We start from the raw sequence: 16,167 nt of genomic DNA on the forward strand, positions 1-16,167 counted from the left end.
AATTCCCTAACCCATTTCTTTTATCCTTAACTCTAAAGTCAGAACCACATGGCCAAAGCTGCCAAGTTCGGCTGCTTGCTGGGGCTCCAACATGGACTTTTCATTCAATTATAGCTTCACCAGCTTTCTGTTTTTAATTGTTACTTTCACTGTCTAAACTTGGCTGTCCTTGAACCTGCTCTATAAATCAGGCTGGCTTCAATCTCAGGGATCTGCCAGCCTCTGCCTTCCTAGAGCTGGGATTAAAGACATGCACCACGACATCTGGCTCTAAGCTTTTCTTTAGTTCTTTTTCACAGGTTGGAAACTTAGCCGGGTGGGATCTTACTATGAGGTCACCACTCCCTTTATTCCATTTTTTAATCCCTTTATCTCCTTGAACATAGGACTTAGCTCCATTCCACTTTGTGGTGCTCTTTTTCTTCTCAAACATTTTTCCTTGCTCAGTGTGCTCCTTTTCATTACAAATCTTCATCAGATTTAATACTAAAAACCACAAAACAGAGTCTATCCTAGGCTGTTTTAAGATTTTTAAGATTTCCTCTGCTAACGGAATTAATCCAAAACTCTTCACTTTAGGCTCAGGCAGGTTCTTTGGACAGGGTAAAATGCAGCCACTTTATTCACCAAAATATCACAAAACCAGTCTCTAAGCCATGTAATAACATTTTTCTCCTCTGAAACCTCTTGATGCTCACACCAAGTCACACTCAGCACCACTGTTTTTCATGCTCCTACCAGTATGGCCCATTAAGTAGTACTTAAAGCATTCCACTGCTTTCCTAACCCCAGTTCCCAAAGTCCATATTACTCCAAACAAAAAAACATGGTCAGGTCTAACACAACAATAACCCACTCACGTTACTAACTTCTGTCTTTGTTAGGGTTTTTATTGCTGTGAAGAGATACCATGACTATTGCAACTGTTGTAAATGATAACATTTAATTGGGGTGACTTGCATACAGTTCCAGAGGTTCAGTCCATTATCATCTTAGTGGGGAGCATGGTGTTGTACAGGTGACATGGTGCTAGAAAGGTAGTTGAGAGTTCTGTATCTTGCAGGCAACAGGAAGTCTACTGAAACACTGGGCAGTATTGTGAGCATAGGAAACCTCAAAGCCTACCTCCACAGTGACACACTTCCTCCAACAAGGCCATACCTACTCCAACACAGACACACCTCCTAATAGTGCCATTCCTTATGAGATTATGGGAATCAATTACATTTGAAAATACTTACCATAATTTATTTACTTATGTTTCTTTGATGTGCCCAGATAATCCTTTAGATATTAAATATATGGCCATAATGTTTGAATTCCAGATTGGTCAGCCAAAACTTATACTATAAAACACTGACTTATACTATAAAACACTCATTTACCTGAGATTTGTCTATGCTTGTATTTAGGGGCTAATGTCGTCTTACTGCCTGTGTTCCTTTTTTGGTTTTTAACTCTTTTGGCCAGGAAAATTGGACACTGCTTCTGAGCAGGGATTGATTAAGGGAAGCATAACTGAACTGGCTACTTCTCTCTGAATTTAAAGAGAAACTCCACTGGTTCCACTTGGTCAGCATCTCCACAGCTTCATTTTGCGGACTCCATTGTAATTTAGCAGCAAGACTGCTGGAGTGAGTATGGTGATGCTGATGGAAACATTTGCATTTTGGACCTAGCTCCCCGAATCCTGCTGTCAAAGTCTTTAAGCAGTGGGCTGTGGAGAGGGTTTATTAAACCACTGAGTCTCCTGTAATTAAAAGAGTGGATTTGGCTGAAGTTTAAAATAAATTTCTCAAACCCTGTCCTGGAGATTAGTCATCTGAATTTATTTCTTGAGTAGACCAAACGTATCTGATTAAAACAAATAATTCTGAGAGAGGAAGAGATAGACAAACAGGTAGATGGGTAGTTAGATAGATAGATAGATAGATAGATAGATAGATAGATAGATAGATAGATAGATAGATAGATAATCTGTAGATAGGCAGGTATGTAAGTAAATAGATGATAGGTAGATAGATGAATATATAGATAGATGATAGAAAAATAGATGATATATAGATAGACTGGTAGATAGATACATAGATAGGTACATAGATAAATTATAGATAGATAGAGAGAGATAGAGAGACAGACAGATAGATACATATATACATACATAGGTAGATAGAGCCCAAAGGTACTTGAGTCTTTTAATCTACTTTTTCTCCCCTGTGGGAACATGAATGGAATATCTCATTTGCTTTCTAGTTTCCTGTCTGTAATTAGGATGGAATAATGTCTAGTTTTTGTTCCTCAATAGTTTACTGACAATGAGTCTTATAACTACATTCTTATGAATACTTTTAGACCTGTTGATATATGTAGATAAATGAAATGGTCTCTAAGTCACATTCCAGTTTGGCTGTGGGTGAATGTGAGGGCTAGTTATGGTTTACATTGTCATTAAAATGACTCTAACCCTTATAGAAAAGTTTGTAATATCTTAAGATATGGTTACCTGTGATCATTATAAACAAATGTCTTACTTTAAAAAGACAGAACATACTAAAGCTGAGGTATTGTGTGGAGAGATAAGCTTTGGTGGGAACGAAAACCAGATTATACACTCTTTTACTTTCTTTTTTTTTTCCTTTTCCTCTTTCTCTTCCTTCTGCTTCCTTTCTGCCCCTACCTTTATAAAAACAAAACAAAAGCAAAAACTTCTTCTGATTTGTAAGAAGACTTTAGTAATACATGATAACTTTATGCCTGGAATATTTACTCATCAAAGTAACAGAAAAGTAAATTATGTAATGCCAGAGAATGCAGATTTCTAACACAAATCCATTCAAATAGTTTAAGTGATTTATATTAAAAAGTCACATAATCCATTTCAATTCTGACTGTTATGCATAGAAAATAAGATAATTTTTATAGGTTTTTATGCTAAAAGTTTTAAATTTATAAGATGTTAACTCTTCTGTTTTGACCCTTTGTTTATTTTGATGCTTATCATTGGGGGAAGAATAGGACAGTTTCTTGGAGTTAAAGAGTAAGCTTAGTAATATATATTGGTTATGGCTCTAAGCATAAGCTCTGACATGTTAGTTAATACTTGCCTTTAAACTAAATTAACCTTGGCAATATTTCCCCATAAAAGAAGTAGGAATTTATTTTGTAATTATAATGAGAATAATGTATGTTCTTATGACCTTGTATTGAGTTTGTGTAGTGAGTAATACAGTGGAACATTACATTTGCTTAGAAGAAACACAACCATCATGTACCTCTCCCTGGATTACTAAATGTTATTACCTCAAATATCAGTCAAGTAAATGGCCTTTCACGAATTCGTGGAATGAGTTCACTACAATAGAATAGTTATTGGGTTCTGAGCGGTAAGATTTAACACAAATTTGCACAAAGAATTCTCTTTCTATAGGAGGGTGACAGTTTGTAATGAAAACTTTCATAGGTCACAATGGTCTTGAAAAATAGCTTTTTTGTAAAGCCCAAGATTTTATAATATGTACTTGTCAAACTAAAAAGCATGAATACACACACATGAAGATGGAGATGAAGAAAGCAGTCTTGGATCCGCAGCTCATGAGTGTTTCAAGCGAAAGAATGTCCACTGTGGACGTGGAGCAAACAACACATCTGAAAACAGAAACTGACCAGTCTCCCTCCCGATCTACAATAAATACACTGTCTATAGTGTTGGACGCTACTCAATAGCCATGTGACCACAGACTGAGGGGCTTTGAAACATGTCAGTGAGTTACCTGCAGCACCATGCCACCTCTATATTTATGATTCTTTTAAAAGTGTGCATTCAATATTTCCCCATGGCTGTGAAAAAAAATGTGTGACAACAGCAGATAAATGAAAGGAGAGTTTATTTTGGCTCATAGAGTCTACAGCCAGTCAAGAGGAGAAAGGCATTGCAACAGGTTCAGCAAAGTATCAGGAGAGAAAATTAGCATATAAATCAGTAGCTTTTCCAGATGCAAATAATGAGTTTGTGATGAAGGAAATTAGAGGGAAAAAAATCCCATTCACAAAACTTCAGAAAAAAATACTTAAAACTAAATTTCACCAAGGAGTTTAAAGACCTCTGCAAGAAAAATTTCAAGACACTAAAGAATTGAAGACAACAGGAGATTAAAGACTTCTTATACTCCCACAAATAGTGTTGTAAAAAATGCATTTTCCATCAAAATTTCAATAACATTCTTTACAGAGCTCAAAGGAAAAATCCTACGATTCATATAAAATCACAAATGATCTTGATTAGTCAAAGCAATCCTAAGCAGAAATAGCAATGCTGGAGGCATCTCAGATTAAGTTACAAAGCCTTAATATCAAAATCTATGTGGTATAGGCACAGTAATAGACGCATAGACCAATCAACAGAACAGAATACCCAGAAATTAAGCTGCAGCCACCTAATTTGACAATGGTGTATAAAAAGTATACATTGGAAAGAAGACAGTTCTACAGAAAAATATGCTAAATAAACTATATTTCCACAGATAAACAATGAAATTACACTCACTACACCAACATCAACTCCAAATATACCAGGCCTGAATGTTATACCTGAAACTCTAATGATGCTACAAGAAAACTTAGACCAAATCCTAGAAGACATAAACACAGACACAGACTTTCTGAATGGGACTCAAGTTACTCATGAAACAAACCAAAAACTGACAAATGGGATTTCGGGAAATGAGAACGGTTTTGCACACTGAAACTGATATTCAACCAAGTGAAAATCCAGCCTATAGAATAGAAAAAATATTTTACAACTGTACATGTCATAGAATTACTGTCAAGGATCTATAAGAGTGTCCCAAACTAAGTGCTCCAAATCAAATGATCTCATCAATAAATGAGTTAATGAATTAAACAGTTATCAAATGGAGGAATATAAATGACCAATACATATTTATGTATTTAATAATGTGTTCAACATCTTTTTCCTTCAGGGAAAAAGATGACACTGAAAGAAGGGTGTGGTGACATATACCTACAGTGCCAGCTTCTAAGACACAGAAACTCTCAAACGGACCATGTTAAGTTAAAATTATAAATTCTCCCTTAGAAAGAATGGGCAAGACATTTTTGTTAAATGTATGAATTCCAGAATTCATTTCTAGTATACCAGAAAAAGAAATTCAGTGATATTTTTGTAAGTATGTTGATTATTTTTTTCTGGTTGTACAGAATTAAAATTCTGCCAGTTATTTTCAAAATGAATTATACATATAGTTGCATACACTGACCTATAATATATTTGCTATTTTTCTGTAGTGGTGGCTGAAATAGACCTTATTTTTAAAGGGTTAAAGATGAATTTGTTGCACCCTTTTGTCACTGGAGTCTCTCTCTGGCTTTTACCTAGCTTTCTTTCTGGCTCTTGCATTTTCCACAAAAAGAATTCAGAAAAGATGCATAGAACATGCTGGAGAAGACAGGCAGAGTTATTTGCAGAGTATATGTGGCATCCTCAGAAGATGAAAATGGAAATGGCCAACGTGTCAATGAAGAGTAGAGTATCTGTCAATGGGTAGATGAAGATGGACAATGGTCAGGGAGACCATGGTGTCTATTTAAGTTTTCAGCAGGTTTTATATTTATAAAGTCTCTGCAACAGACAGCTTTCCTGAGTCATGTTTTTGCTGTCAAGGTGATTGACAGAACCATTTGGATTGATGACTGCATGTCAGGGCAACGATTTGTGAAGCCACTTTCTGGATAGTAATTCTAGAAAGTTGAGGACTCTTAAAATCAGTATTGAGTAGTTACCAGTTAATGGCCTTACTGGACTCTCAAAACGCCCTGTCTCCTCCCAGTACCAGAAATAGGACTAAGATCCTATCACCCTGACTGGTAATTAGCATTGAGCCTACATATTTGAATTTCATGATATCACTTTAGAATAATACAGCAGCTGTATTTATGGTTCGAACTGCTGCTGCCACAATTCTTTGTTCTCATTTTCATACTTCCCCATCATAAAGGTGGTGGAATTTTTTCCCTCTGGAACCATAAGCACAATATAAGCCCTTCCTTCTGTAAATTGCCTTGGCCAAAGTTTTTTATCACAAAGTAGAAAAATAACAAATTCAGACAGAAATTTCAAACTCCGGCAAGGGTGTGTTCAAAATGTTAAGATTTAAAAGTTCTCGGTGTGGTAAGCTGTTGTTTATGAAGAAGGTATCTAACCTAATATACTAAGTTATTTGAAAAAAGAATTATACTGGATGACCACACACCCAAGAATATATAGGCAACACTAATTGACCTTGATATACTAAAAAATGAAGACCCCAAGTTGACTGGGTAGGGAACTGGGAGTAGATCTGGGAGGATTGGGAAAAGGGAATGAATATGATCAAAATGAAATATAACAATGTATGAAATTGTCAAATAATAAACATGTTCTATTGCATCTTTTAAAAATATCTTTTTTAAATTTTTGACATTATAATATAATTACAAGTTTTCTCCTTACCCTTTCCTCCTTCAACCCCACCTTCATGTATTCCTCTTTCTTTCAAATTCATGGTCTCTTTTTAAATAATTGCATGCACATATGTATATGTATACACATATGTTTTACTAAATCTAATCTGTTCGGCCCATATACTGTTACTTTCATATATGTTTTCAGGAAGGATCATTTGGTATTGAATAACCACTTAAGGAATTGAAACATTAATATGTATGAGTTATGCATGAATCTGTTGGAATATTCAATTTTTCAAAATTATTGACTACTTATATCTCCTATTCATAATAATACTAGAAATATCAAAAATAAATTTATTATAATAAAAAAATTCTATCAAGTAAAACCATGTATCTCAAAGCTTTTACTTTAACAGCTATAATGGTCATTGCTCAAAATAGTAGTATTCAGTAGTTCTGAAATCAAAAATGAGCTTAAAGGTTAAGTTTCTTGTCACTTATCGATGGGAGAATTAATACCCTATAACTTACACTTAACGCAATTTTGCACCAAAACTTTTGATGACAAACTCTGAGAAGAGACCCTCAGAGCATGTTGTAGCTACTAAGACCTAGAAGGTCTGACGCACTGCGACCTGTGAAATCTTCAGAAAACATGGAAGTCTTTCTGGTGTCTGCTGGGACACAGTGCAGAAGTAGACAGCACTGCTGGGGAGAGCTGGAGAGGAGCCATGTGGGAGGGAAGACAATGTGCTTCAGAGTTGAGCTGAGCCGAATGTTCTGGTCAGAGAAAGGTCAGTCTTGACAAGAGCAGGGACGGCACGCTGTGCCAAACTCAGACGCCAAGCCACAGAGCCAGTCCAACTGGTGGATTCCATTTACTCTCAATTATGAGCCTACCAAAGGGTCTTTTGTTTCATGTCAATAAGAATGGCAATCAAAATAAGCTCTAACAGGTGCAAAAGCTTATTTTGCCCTGGGTTAAAAGTACCTATACCAAGATATGGCTTGCCAGTCTAGGTTGGCATCCAGGAGGTAGCTATTTTTTTCCATGTGGGTGACAGGTTCTTAGCAGAGATGTATCAGCAAAGTTAGTCACTGTTGTTACTGTAGCATAATATTTTTATTTCAAAGTGATTATTAAACCAGCTACTGACTGCTGCATTGCTGGGTCTAAAGTCATTTCAGTACTTGGCATTTGAGCACACTCTTGCCGAAGTTTGAAGTTTCAGTCCAAACAGCTTTGGTGGCTTTCTGCCATTTTGAAAAGCTCCCTAGGGCCTCTGGGTCCAGCTGTTTCAGTAAGCTGAATTGTGGAGTTAATTCTGAAGGGGGATAATGAAATTCCAGTATGTACCACTGTGTCAGTAAATCAAAAATTTTGATTGAAGGAACCAGCTTTTTCCCCTGGGTAACAAGAATGAGGAGTTAATATGCTAATTTGAGTCTGAATTCAGCCCCTTTGCTCTTCTGATTTTGTATTAATTCTCCCGTTTATGCCTGTGCACATGTCAATCTGAAAATCTGCTAGTGGAATGGACAGCCTGCTGTCTGAGGTGCAGAGGCAGAGCCACAGATTAGGTGTTCCCTTGGGGGTCTTTTCAGTCAGGGCTCTGAATGCACAGCTTATCTCTCATAAACTTGGTTCCCCCTAGAGAAACTTTAAAAGAGGCTTTGTTTTTTGCCAAGAATTTCTTTTTTGGATGTCAGCTTAATTAACAATGATCCAAAGAAAGAAAAATGAATTCTTTGTGGTCTGTGTAAGTCCTGATTTCCTACCCTTATTTTGTGAGGGTTTTTTTTGTTTGTTTTTTGTTTTTAATTGAAACTAGTTTCTCAGAAGCACCTAAAATAACCATTAAGTGTGAAGGGGAAAAAAACTGCAGTTTCTGGATGTTCTGAGGTGGTTTCCACCTTCCTGTTTCTAGGTTATATTTAAGAAATTTTAATAAGCTATGAAAGTTTTCAGAGATAGAAAGCAAAAAGGATATTAGCTATGATTATAAAATATTGGAATTTCATATATTCAAAAATATTACTAACAGTGTACTGTATGACAGATTCTGGCATTAACATGGTCTACAAAGGTGTAATGTGTGCTTCCCTTAAAAGTCACATATAAACAATAGCAACATTATTACTTATTAATATATATTAACAGATGGTGTAATTTCTCTCCAAAGTAAACATAGATAGGACAGAAATTTAGAGAGGAAAAACTTGAACAGAGCCTGAAGAGCCTTTCATGGAGCAGGGGATGGAAAATGAGGACATATGGTTTTAGGAATTCAAGATGGAAGACACAAACAAGCAGTGAGAAAAATGCCACATGGGGGACATTGGTGTCCTGTAGCACTACAAAATCTCTGTTAAGACTGAATGTAAAGTTTAAGGTAAAATTCCTGGCAGATGAGATTGGATTGTAATCAAATATCAAATCACTTGACCAATGAAACATTTCTAAATATATGATAGTTTCTCCTTGTGACAGATACTATGCTAAGCAATGGGTGGAACACTAAGATTTGTTACCCACTCATGCTTTGTTAAATAAAAGTTTCACTGCCTCAGACAAAATACTATGGTATTAAAAGGTACCATATTGTCATGCCCACAGCAGACATGCTGGTCGGACATTCTGAAATGGTCTTCTTCCTTCCTGTCCTCACAGTCTCTGCCTGGGTTAATTTCCTCGAGTTTTTTTTTTTTTTTCTTTCTTTTTCACATCCTTCAATGTCACATCTACCAAGGGGCCTTCTCCAAATATGTAGATGAGATTAGGTCCCCATTATCCACACTGACATGTCCTCCTGCTTCGATTCTCCGCAGCAATTACATTAAATGCAATTAACTACCTCTGCAATTATTTGTTTAGCATTCACCATCCATTAGCGTGTTGACATCCCATTGAAAGGGAAGGTATTTGTCTTGCCAAAGATAATCTTCAGCTCTTGACAAATGTTCTCTGTACATTCCTGTGTAAATACATGGTATGTAGGGGATAAATGAAGATGGGTAAGAGAGAAACAAAAAATCTGAGGTTGAAACAGCTTAAAGAATGAATAAAATTAGGAAATAGAAAAGAGAGAATGATGAGGTGGTTTGATTTCTATATTTCTACCTTGCTGATTAATAAGCACTATGAATAAATAATAAGGCAAGGTTTGAACTCTCCTGGAATAAATAACTGGTTCACAGTTCACTAAATTGTTTTGTTTCCTTTAGGAAGATGTAATATCATTCCAGTCTCATTTTTATTATTTTAAAAACATTTAATGTGGACTCTTTCTGTAATGTATTAACAAATGCAATTTATAGTCATTGTTCTACGCTTTAGGTTCAGGAGACTATACACTTTCATTTCTGTCTTGATATTTCTGATATTCATCCACTATCACAACTGAAATATATATATTTCATATATATATATATATTTCATATATATGTATATATATATATGGTGTGTGTGTATGTGTGTGTATGTGTGTGTATGTGTGTGTGTGTGTGTGTGTGTGTGTGTGAGAGAGAGAGAGAGAGAGAGAGAGAGAGAGAGAGAGAGGCAGAGAGAGAGATTAAAATTTATTAAGTTAAAGATTGAAAAACTTAGAGATATTCTTACTTTTGCTGTCAGATCTATTTTAGTACTGCTTATGCTTGGATGCGAAATAAAAGTAGGGACCAAAACAGCAAATCTATAATTATTCTGAAGTTTAATTTAAGTATATAAACCTTTATGGCAGCTAAAAGGTGATTTCTACAAGTACTTTATAAGCTAAACTGTCACGCAACTATCTCATAACTTATTCCCTTGATTTAAATTAAAGGTATTATCTGCTTCTTTCCAGTTTCACAAAGAGAAAAGGAAAAAGGAAAAGAAAAAATCAAAGAAGGAGAAAAACCCGAGAAGAAAGGTATGTAGTTATTGTTTTTACCACTCTAACATTAAGGATTTTCCCATTGGCATTTCTCTTCATCACATTTAGACTTTAGAGAATGTAGATTTCTTCTTCTAAATTTTGTGTTATATTTATTTTCATGGACTAGAACTCCCAAAGAAGAGTTCCTGGACTACAGCACATTAGGCTCTTGTTATCAAGTTTGTCTTAGGAAATATGTCAGCCTTTCCTTGGGTGATTGTGCTCTTGTTAGAGAATATTACCTGAGAAAATACTGGTCAGTTCTATAGGGGAAAAGCCACTCTTATGACTTTAATATAATTCTGTTGCCTATTATATTACTGTATTTGTTATTGTTTGTTCATTGAGAAAGGATAGGTAAGCCGACTTCACTGTTTGAATCATGAAGATGCACCGTGAAAACCTTCCCCACACTGCTCTAACCTCACATTTCCCATTGCATCTCGACCCGTGTGTTGACATAGCCACTTGTGTGAGGTTTTGCGAAGCTCTCTAGAGCTTCACTAACAATATGTAAATAACATTTATATAATTAATATATGATGAATTTATGTATATGATGCTTTACTATCATATTAGTAGTTTATGTTATTTGCCCTTATTTTATACAAAATCTAGCATGTCTTATATTCTAACTTTCATAAATCAAAAATTCATCCTAGAAAATTTTCCATATCTGCGCATATTTTTTCATTGTTTTTACAAAGCTTCATAGTATTTGCAAAAGCCTATCTTATGTTGTATACCTTAACTTATTGTTATTTGTAGAGTCAACCTTACTATGATTTTAGGGTTATAGATTTCTTCCTGTGTGACTGTTCACATCTCTTGTCCGTTCATCCCCTGGTGTGTGTGTGTGTGTGTGTGTGTGTGTGTGTGTGTGTGTGTGTGTGTGTGTGTGTGTGTTTATTCATTTTCCTATAGTATTTCCTATAGTATATATTATATTATATGTATGTTATTAGTATATATTTTTCTATAGTCTTATAGAATTAGGACATTCATTTGAGATTTACTCTATAGTAATAGCTTTCTTAAGTTTTTTTTTTAAATGTTCCTTAGTTTATATTTTCTTTGATCGACTCCAGTCTGCGTCATCGTTTTGTGTGAAGCAAGATTATGGTTGACTTTGGCTGTTGTTTGACTGTGTCACATTGGCCTCCACAACATCAGAGCCATCTGACTTTTCAGGGTTGCGAAACACTGCAGCTTAGAAAGAATATGTAGAATAGACATGATGTTTATGAACCAGAGCAGAAGAAACATGCTCCAGTATTACTTATTACATAGTCACACTTGAATATTAGAGTTAAATAGTTGCTCTTTTATTAATATTTAGTTAGTGGTAATTTCCTTGAATTTTAAAGCTCCTCCTGTCTTCTTTGTCTGTCTCAGACATCTTTGTTCATTTCTCATCTGCTGGTGAGATACCACATTCTGAACATAGGGTTCTATATCCGACAAAATCAAATAATTTTGTGGTTCTTATTAATTTTCAAGATTCAATATTGCTAAATGTTTTCTTTAAATAACTAAAAATTTGCCCTTAAATTATAAATGTAGAAAATTCACTCAAATTGAAAAATCAGAAATAAAATGCTTTCTGAGTTTCCTATATGCCAGTTAAAGATGTTTATGCTTTATGATACACTATATGGAAATGTTGGCAACTTTCAAAAATGGGCTGCACATGCTATTAGACCTTTCAGATTATCTTAACCTCAGCAGGGAGACCTCAGGATTTCTTAGTGCATACAGAACACAGACATGTTAAATAAATTAACTAAACAAAAAAGGGGAAGATATATTTCAGGTATCCTGTAGTATATTGTTAAATTAAAATCCTTATTATTTTAATAATCATTTTGAATTATCTTATACAGTGATGTTGATTCTCAGAGAAAGGTGTTACCCATTAGGGAAATGTTTTGCTTGTGAAATGACATTGACGTCCAGCAATTGGTAAGCAGGCACTAAAAAGGCTCATCATCTTTGCAATGTCTAAAGCAGCCCCTTAGGTGGGAGAGTTGCTTTTTCTCAAATGCCAATTGTGTTCCTGTTGAGGAACACTTGGTTAATCAGTATTCAGTCAAGATAATATCATTTCTTGTTATTAGTGCTAAAAAGAATTATTTTCACTGTGTGTGTGCTGTAAATTTGTTATAAAATTGGTTTTTTTTTTTGGATTTCTTTCCTGAGAACATTATATACTTGGAGTAGAAACCTATGAAAGAAAGGTGACAGATCTAGCTTTCAACATACTATTTGTTTGTTTTGGCCACAGTCTCACTATTTAGCCCTGACTGTTCTGGAACTAGTCTTGGACTCACAGACATCTGCCTGCCTTTGCCTCCCTAGTACTTATTAAAAGTATTTGCCACCACAACCAGCTACTTTCTATTTCTTAACGTCAAATTGTATAATGTACTCTATGCTGTGATTACCCACTGATTACTATATTCCTAAGATGAGTCCCTCAGTGTCATAAATCCCCAGTTATTCTATGATTTGGGTGCCTATAAAACTGTAGTCAAAAGAAAATCGGATTTGAAATGTATTAAAAAGTATATGGGATTTGGAATTTCATGATGTTAATTTTCTGTTTAAGCAACCCACAAGGAGAAACTTGAGAAAAAAGAAAAAGGAGAGACAAAGACAACGGCAAAAGGTAACTTTCACCTTTATTATCTTCATCCTTGAAGTCTCTTGACGACGAGAGTGTCTATTTTGGCTGAAACTTGAATGTTTGTAATCATTTTCCATTTCATTTAAATACAATGATTTAAAATTGGGTATCTAAAGAATAATAAAACCAAATACATCAAAAAATATCATCTCAAAACATGAAAGGAAAATTCAATGTCCTCACACGTGATTGTCAGAATTTTGTCCTCTATGACCTTTATCCCACGGTGTCATCCCCATGACAATTTTGCAGAGGTAGTCAAGTTTGAACTAAAAATAGGGAAATGACCCTAATGTAACCACCTGCACCCAACAAACAGCTCCAATGTATTTAAAAGCCAAGAAATTTCACAGAAAGCAAAGCAAGTTTTAAAGTGTGTTGTTTTAGCCTCCTTGGCTACCATGAAAATTATGGGGGATACAGGGGGACACAGAACAACAACAGGAAGCAAATTCTGTATTCATGCTGAATAAGCATGGAAATCAGTTTTTTCCTACAGGAAATCTACTAAAGAGCACAGTAGATTGGTGGTTTCATTTTGGTCTTGTGAACCCTGTGACGAAACCAGAATTTGCATGCAAAAAGCACTGTGATAATGTGCTTAAAGCCCATGAAAACATTACTTCCATATTTGGGAAAATTAATTGAGCTGTATTTTTTCTGCCCTAAGTTGGCCTACCCAATGTTTTAAGTGTTTGAAAAAATTCACATTTTAACTAATAGAGCAATTATGTCTCCTCAATGTAAATGTTTCCTCATATTTTAAAATGTGTTTGATATAAATAATATACTGGAGCAAACTTATTCCAGCACCATCAAGAAACTAGTTATGTATGGAAAATAATGTATCTCTATCAAATAAATAACTATTTATATCATATAAGAATAATTGAATTTTTAGAATAGATTCTGAAGCCAAAATTTGTGTTAATTTATTGTTCTTTCAATAGGATACAGACATATCTGGTCCCACATTTTTTACAAATATGATTCTTTGCATTTGGTTTCCTGGTGCTGGGATTATGAGCTTGTGTCAAAATATTTAGCTTTTTATATGGATGAGGGGATTGATTTCAAGTCCTCATGCTTACACTTTACCAACTAAGCGATCTCCACAACCCTTCAAATTCTTATAGTAATGTTAAAGTGTATTCACTAAATACAAAGGTGAAGTTTGAGCATCCAGAAGCCAAATGCAAAGTATCATATTTGTAAAAAAAAAAAAAATGTGAGAAAAGATGTGTTTCCTATTGTTAGAACAAAAATTTATCACAAACTCAGAACAGAAATAATGACCTTAGGTTGACTAATATGGGGTTTTAATACAATTACTTGCTAACTCTTTGTCTTGCACATTACATAGTTCACATTTGACTCATGTGGTTCATTGATGTCTTTGTCAGTCTCCTGTTCTTTGTCACAAATTCACACTGACATGATAGTTGACTTTCCTAAACCTAGCAACAGAGAAAAATCAAGACAGAAGTCATGATTTTAGGTTGACTAATACGGAATTTTAATCCAATTACTTTTGCCATAGACTATTATTTAGCATATTTACAAGACTAGTCAGCACTTACTAAGAGAAGAATGTAGGGGTTGTTGGAAGCCATCTTCAGCCTTCGAGTATAGATGCTTCCCATTTACATATGTTAATCTTGATAAACAGATATAAACAATTTATATTCATTTCACACACGTATAATATCCTCACATGTGTATCTTCATGTAATTTACTCTATGTATACAAATTATATTAGGGCCAGAAATTGCATACATGATCTTTATATGACATGTGGGAAATATGGTATTTTCTAGGAAAATAGAAGGCTAAATAGGACAGATGATATTTGAGTTAGAAATAAAAGTGAACTCCTTTAGAATCGTGTGATAGGTGTTGAAGCTAATGACTTCTTCCGGCACTTTCTTAGAACACTGGTTTTTGTTTTGTTTTGTTTTGTTTTGTTGTTATTGTTCTATTTAAACTACAATCTATCCAGGACAGTAATTTTCCAGACCGTCCTAGAAATTCTTCCTGAAAGAATGTACACAATTCGTTGTCACACTGTGACTGGTGCATATAGTAGGCCTTCTATGCACAGTGCCTGTTTTTTGTAGTTCAATGCAGAGGAAAAAAGAGAAGGCAGGAGAAGAAGTCAAGAGGAGTGAGTCAAAGTCAGGCCTGGTCTCACCCCCCCACCCTCCACTTTTCTCCAATGGGAGACAAATTTACTTATTTTAAGCATGAAAAGTTTTTGTCATGCTTCTGTTGAATGTGTGCTCTTGTCTCCAAGAATTTACTTTGCCAGTTAAAAAGTCCAATGGTGTTAAAATAGATCTGAATTTCACCAATCTTTAACTCCCCAGTACAAGGATAGAGGTAAAATCAATTGTCCTCTGCAAGGCACAGGCAGATGGCATTTAAGATAGCTAAAATCACATTTTCACACAAAAGTATAAACAAATAAACAAGAAGGTTGGTAAAGTTTCAAAGTACAAATATGTTTATTCTAAACTTTTTATGTATATGTGAAGCATACATATCACTGTATCATGTCCATGACACACATATAGTAAAACATTTATTCCTTGAGTCACCCTTTCTAGTTTACAATACATTAATTCTCTTTTTCTCTGAAAATAAGCATTTTATTAGATACAAAGGTAATAAAAAAATAAAAATTGAGTTCCCGAACTCAAGTTGTTCCCAGCCTGGCAGGGGAAACAGATTAGTGAACAATCCTGTACAATTCCAAATATACAATAGGGAATAAAGTTCACATCTTCCTTAATAAAAGTGCCAGCAAATTGAAGCTAAAAGGACAGGATGATTAATTCCAGCGACAGCAGCTTTTTGTATATGAATGTATATTATGGTATTCAAATATATAGAAAAATATTGAGATGGTACTTTGACAAAGTCTGATGGATAAAAATTATATGACATTAAAAAAATGAGCATAGCTGTCCAGGAAGAAACTTGAAGCAGGATGAATCCAGGTATCACAGTGTCTTAAATGCTGGGCTAGAATCTCTAGAGATGATGACAATGTGATGATCTTTTAACTCTGTCAGGTACCAATGAGACATGCCCTATCG

At 34.8% G+C, this 16,167-nt stretch overlaps 1 protein-coding gene across 3 annotated transcripts in view; it reads left to right on the forward strand.

Moving 5' to 3' along the window:
* Trdn (triadin) overlaps positions 1 to 16,167 on the forward strand; it is a 394,997-nt gene that overhangs the window by 122,887 nt on the left and 255,943 nt on the right. For all 3 annotated transcript variants that reach the window (XM_052751301.1, XM_052751302.1, XM_052751303.1), the window contains exons 6-7: positions 10,311 to 10,376; positions 12,991 to 13,050. In XM_052751301.1, coding sequence (XP_052607261.1) covers positions 10,311 to 10,376; positions 12,991 to 13,050 — 126 coding nt within the window. The remainder of the gene's footprint in view (positions 1 to 10,310; positions 10,377 to 12,990; positions 13,051 to 16,167) is intronic.

This window comes from Peromyscus californicus, unplaced genomic scaffold (genome assembly GCF_007827085.1).
Source record: "Peromyscus californicus insignis strain IS unplaced genomic scaffold, ASM782708v3 Scaffold_22__1_contigs__length_63687245, whole genome shotgun sequence".
NCBI classification, from domain to species: Eukaryota; Metazoa; Chordata; class Mammalia; order Rodentia; family Cricetidae; genus Peromyscus; species Peromyscus californicus.